At 36.8% G+C, this 6,301-nt stretch overlaps 1 protein-coding gene across 1 annotated transcript in view; it reads left to right on the top strand.

Moving 5' to 3' along the window:
* Window positions 1–203: 203 nt before the first annotated feature.
* Window positions 204–6,301, top strand: part of LOC109071662 (C-type mannose receptor 2-like) — a 29,564-nt gene continuing 23,466 nt past the window's right edge. The window contains 1 exon segment of the mRNA XM_042720615.1: window positions 204–523. Coding sequence (XP_042576549.1) covers window positions 403–523 — 121 coding nt within the window. The 5' untranslated portion in view covers window positions 204–402.

Below are 6,301 nucleotides of genomic sequence, written 5' to 3'. Positions count from 1 at the left end.
ATTTACTTGATTTTGTCAGAGGAGACTACGCTGTTTCTTTCCCCAGGTATAGCTTTACTAGTGCTGAAATATAGGCTACACAAACAATGAACAATGCCGTGCTTCTCTTCCCTCAGAGCAAAGAGTTGCGAACTTCTGGTAAATTCTCAGCGCTGGACACTTCTCCCGGGTGTCGGGTAGTCATTCAAACTTCTTTCTCCGCCTTCTTCTGCTTCACTTTCCTGGGACGTGTGCAGTGAAAGTGAGCGGTCTGCCTCTCTCATTCACTCTGAACTCATCACAGTCCACGCACACAGCGACACTGACACTCTCAAAGCCTGTCTGTTCTTCACCGTTCCTGCTTCTCTTTCTGAGGGAAAGACAGAAATCCTCTTTTTCTCTCCGTTTCACCTTTCCGCGGGCATGCATCTGCACGGTGGCGGGCACCGGGAGGGCTGTTGGAGTCGCGCTTGGATAAATGTTTGCAGATGCACTTTATATTTATTTCTGCTATTAAGCCTGGAGCGGAGCACCGTGCACTCAGGTAGGAAACATTTACGCTTCATTATCACTTTTTTTTTTTTCGCGATGCCTTTTTCTGACTGCTTTGTTGTCATGATTATAGACGTGTTATGTGATTTAAAAGTAATACTAATAATGTGAGGCTTGGTTTTATTTGGGGTGCCGTTGTGTTATGTTGGCTCCGGCTGCACTGATGTGAAGGAATGCCACGAAAGTCCAAACTCTGAGTGGAACCAGATGTGAGAAGAGGAAGAGAGACCGGGGGAGGGGAGCGCGAGCGCTGGTGCTGGGGCTGTTGATTCGCTCCAGTGACTCGGATCATTTAAATCGGTTCACTAAGAGAACTCACTTTGTTGACTTTCTGCAGATTACGCCAATGGGTGGCGGCTTTTTGCGTGGTATTTTTGAGTCACTGAATGGTTTACTTGAATGATTCATTATAAACATGAGGTTTTTAATGACTGGAAGCTTTTTTAACTTACCTGGTTAAACTATAAAAGAAAAATGGTGTTTAAACAAAAGAGCAACAAAGCAAAGCCAAATGAAAATTTTCCATCATTTTGCCAGTTGTGTCAGCTGCATACTTTCTTTCAACAAAGTATAGAAATAAGACACTTGGTTCATTTCTTGGTTCATTTTCTTAACAAAGTGTCTTTCGCCTAAATGCTGCTTCAGTCTCCTTCACTGAGTTCAGTACTAAGTCCAACAAATTATATGCTTATTCGCACTCTAATGATATTTGCTCATACTGTATAGCTATATGCAGAACAGATAAGAAGTACTTGCTTTAAAAGGGAGAGTTTGTGAACTAGTAAGTGTATGAACGTAAGCTGATTCGTTCACTTAGGCTAAAAGATTCGTTCAGGAAACTAATTCACAGACGCAGCATCATCAGCACAGCTTTTATGTTTTATAGCACCACTTTAGTGGTCGGAGAGACATTTTTCGTTATAAAGGGCCAGTCGTTATGCTTGTTTGCAGAAGCATGTTCTAGGTTTCTCACTGCTCTGTTAACCTGTGTTCTCAAGTGCTTGATTCTCACCCTGTAAGCAGATGTGCCCTGAATATATCCGGTTACACAATAACGAGCCGCAGCTGAGGGCTGTCTACGTCTCGGTGGTCTTGTATAGTTTTTAGTGCTTCTCTAAACTTCACAGTCCAGCAGAGACCGGATAGGTTTTTGCACCTCTGTGTCAGGGACTGTCACAACCTTATTAAAAAGAAAAAAAGTTAAGAAGAACAGAACAGTGTTGTTGAACAAGCTAAACACACGTCACCAAAGACCTGATGCAAAATGCTGTAGCTGCCAGTGTCACAGCAGTAGTGGACTTGAGCGTTTAGTTTAATCACAACAACGCAATGAAGCGGTTTTAAATTTTGTATTAAATCTTTTTCAATTAAATAATTTAAATGACTAAAAAATTGATAGGCGATTTTCATCATAAAATGTTGTATAAGGCCTAATATTTAAAATGTAATGCTCAATTTAGAATCTGGTTACCCAGTCTGTCATTATCTTTTTTTTTTTTCTTTTTTTTTTCTATAAATTTTGCTGTTTTTATATTTTAATCGGCATGCACATTTTGGTAACATAGAAATTACATAAAATTACAATTTAGCACTTTTCTACTGATCATTCAATGCTTTAATTATATATTTAATATAAGGGCTTTTTGGCCCATTGACACATTAAAATAAAAAAAATGATTAAGTAATTGTTTTTATATTTGGAGTTTATTATTGTTGTTGTAATATCATTATTATTGCATCTTTTTAGCTTTTTCTCTAGCACTAGCTCTTGCTTTTTAATTTTTTTTAATTGATAATCCTTTTTTTTCAATTTTGTTTTTTTCAACACGCCAGTACAGTAAAAAACTGGGAGCAGACTCTTATATTATATCTGTTTCAGTCTCAGTTGGAGTTGGATCTCAGGTCACAGCTCTGGCTAGGTTAAGGGCTCAGTAACGGGAGCCGAGAAACAAAAACCGTCCGGAATTTCCTGTGTGTTGGTCAGTCTCTGTATTTACAGAATAAAAGGATCATCTATACAAAACCCTGACCTCTCTCTGCACTCTTCCTTTTGCTCCCTCACTCCTTCTTTTTTTCCTCCCTGTCTCTCAGCTGCCTTGTTACCTTCCTGCCCCTAACTCCATCTCTATCTCTCTCTCTCTCTCTCTCTCTCTCTCTCTCTCTCTCTCTCTCTCTCTCTCATATCTCTTACTCATTACCCTCCTCCAAATAGGGGAAGGAAGAAACAAAAATACATCTGTCATAATAATAAACGTTTAGCTTTGGTAGCTTAGAATCAGGGTTCAAGAAAAACCACATACCACCACATGACTAAGCTCACACACCCTTTCATGAAGTGGAGTCCCCCCCCACCGAGCGCCTGTTTCTTCTGCCTTTTCCATTTTCTGGTATCCTTTGTATTTTTCATGGGGATTTACAACTCAAATTCCAAAGCCATCGACCGGTTTCTAATATGTTGGTGATAGTAAATTTGAAAAACGTATAGAAGTGCACTCCTAAAAATAAAAGTTTTAAAAGGGTTTTTTTGCAGTGATCCTATAGAAGAACCATTTTGGTTCTTTAAAAAGCCTTTCAGTGAACAGCTCTTGGAAGAGCCTTTGAAGAATCTAAAGAACTTTTTTCCACCATAAAGAAGCTTTTGTGCTCTGGAAAGGTTCTGTGGATGTTGAAGGTTCTTCATGGAACCTAGGCCCACTTTAAACCTTTAGAAAACAATTAATCGGAGACATTCCACAGTCTTCAATGCAGAGACAAATTTCGCCCACACTAGTCATATCAATGACATCATCAGCATTATGTAATCAGTGATCGCCAAAACAATTTGTTTAGCTGCGCAGCCTCATCCGTGCCATGTTCTCATCTCTACCATCTGGAAGAAGGTGGTTCAGGAGCATTCATGCCAAAACCACAGGCTGAAAAAGGTTCCTTCCTGTAAGCTGTCTGCCTACTCAATAACTGTCCGGCAAGCTTCTAATGGATGGTATTCATTCTCTCAGTGCTCTAACAGCACTTCAGACAAATCACCCATAGCCATTCATTTCTCTTTAATCACACAACCACTGCTGATCTGCAGACACTATACATTACAATCTGTCTATTGTTTTTATTTATCACAGCATGGTCTGCATTATTTACGGACATCCTATGGCAGTTGTCATGGGATTTGTTTCTGTTTTATGTTATGCAGTAAGTCTTCATTTAGCAAATGCTTTTATTCAAAGCAAGGATTCCCTTGCAGTAACCTTGTTTTAAGTAACTTATGTTGCTCACAGGCACAATGTTGATGATAGCTCTACTTTTATGAATATGTAGTTGTAAGTGTCATTATTATTATTATTATAAAAAAGTAATAATAATAATGTTTGCTATATATATATATATATATGAAATGTCTTCCTGACCTCATCAAATTAAATACTGACCTCATCATCAGAAGGTGGATCATAAATTATTAGACTGAAACACTGTCATTTAGGGCTGCACGATTATGACAAAAATCATAATTGTCGATTATTCCCTTGAAATTGTAATTGCGATTATTAATTTCAATTATCACAATTTACATTGAATGATGTTTATACCATTGTTTATACCAACTGCATGCAGTATTTTTATATGAAAATAAACAAGCTGATAACACTCTAACTGAAAAACTTTTAGTGCTTTTCTATAGTATTAATCCTCAACTGTCAAATATACATCGGATTGGTTTCTTCTTTAAATTATAAAAAGTAAAAATATGAATGGTATTACAATTTTATACTAAAACTAAAATTAAAATAATGGGAAAAACCCTTAAGATAACATGTAGAAAGAAAAAAACACATCTTTAAGCACGGAGAATAACATTAGTGGACTTTGAACGTTTAATTGCGGCTTTGAACGATTACATAATTGTGGCATCCATAATTGTAATTGCAATTAGAAATTTGATTAATTGTGCAGGCCTACTGTCATTCATCTTTTTGTTTTTATTGAAATGCCCACAATTAGTCATTTAAGTAAAGCCTTGATTTATAATGAAGGTATTAAGGTATTAGTATTAGTAAGGTATTGGTATAAGGTATTAGTATTAGTATCAAGTATAAGGTATGAAGGTATTATGCTCATGAAATGCCTGAGCCTGCTTTGCCCTTTATCTGTCAAAAGTGGAGAGAAACTCTTTGATGTTTGTGTGAAGACGCATGTCTGTACCACCCTTCCTCCTGAAATATTTCTCCCCAGGGTCTTCCCTCCACCAATTATATGACTCACTCAGATCACATGATGCCCTCAAATTCTTCTGCTGTTCTGCTGGAAGATGGAAAGACTTGTTTTAATCCCGGTTTGTCACGGATTGCACGTCATTAATAAGTGGAATCAGGACCTCATGGAAAGAATTGTCCTAGTTACATTTGTTCACATTTTCAACTCTTGTTATTTTACATCTCACAAGTTAAAAACTTGATTTTGGATTTTCCATGTTCTGTTGCCAGATCCTGGTAAAAACTGTTTAAATGCTTTTCGGAGCCACTGCATATTTACCTTTATATAACACTGATCTATTTTACATTGTTACAGAACTTCTTAACATTTTTGACAGCATGCTTACTTATGGAAATATATGTTTGAGCATTGATGTTCAGAAAGTCTCCCAGGGTCTAAGTCAACTTTCTGTCTCTGTTTTGTTTTCAAAGTAGAGAAGGTCCTGTTTGTTTTTGGATTGATCCCATTTCCCATTTCCCTGCTTTAGAAGTACTCTGTTTGGAAACACAGCTGTGTTTCTCTCGGGTCTTTCTTCAGGCTCTTTTTTCTGTCTCTTTCTTTCGCTCTGATTTTCTTTCTCTCTGACGTTGTGGTTGTAACCTTGCATTCCCCCTGCAGGAATGAGAGGGTGCACGAGAGAGACAGATAAAGAGAGAGAAAAGCAGAATGAAAGTATAAAAAGAAACCAGACTGGTGTTTGGGAGCGCTGCTGGGTTTGGCTCTTCTGCCTTCTGCTTGACTCTCCTCCTAGCCATCTCTTTTCCTTGTCCTTCTCCCAATAAACAACATATACCTAGTCAAATACCAATATATGTATTTATTCTTACTGTACTGTGAGTATCTGGTAGCAGCTTTATAGTGTATTTTTTCTAAGAAGGCAAGGAAGGGAAGTGCATCTCAAAAATTTTGAATAAGAAAATAATCGACAGTACAAAAACAAAACAACAAATATTGTGAAATATGAGATTAAACTCAGTGACACTCGTAAAGTTTGACACCAGTAATTAATTTGACAATGCAGCCTATAATGTTTGCAAATGGTCTACAAATCATCTGAACATAAACCAATAAAATATTTACAACATAACTCATCCATTCAGATATCATCACTTTCAGTCACGTTAAAATCAAATGTACTATAAATGATTATTCTTGAGTAGTTATTTATTGCTTTATCTTATAGTAAAAAACATACGATTTTGATGCGCCATTGCTTTAATATATTTATTCAGCAAGGATGCATTAAATTGATCAAAAGTGCAAGTGGAGACATTTATAATGTTACAAAGGAATATAAGTTCTTTTTGAACTTTATAATCATCAATGAATCATGAGAAAATATTAAGGAGCACAGCTGTTTCCACTAAAATATTAAGTAGCACATGTTTTCAAAAAAAGAAAGCAGCAAATCATCATATCATAATGATTTCTGAAGGATCGTGTGACACTGAAGACTGGAGTAATTATGCAGAAAATTCAGCTTTGCATCACAGATATATTCAAATAGAAAATAGTTATTTTAAAT

The sequence above is a fragment of the Cyprinus carpio genome, chromosome B3 (genome assembly GCF_018340385.1).
Source record: "Cyprinus carpio isolate SPL01 chromosome B3, ASM1834038v1, whole genome shotgun sequence".
Taxonomy (NCBI): domain Eukaryota; kingdom Metazoa; phylum Chordata; class Actinopteri; order Cypriniformes; family Cyprinidae; genus Cyprinus; species Cyprinus carpio.
This window is presented reverse-complemented; position numbering and strand designations above follow the sequence as displayed.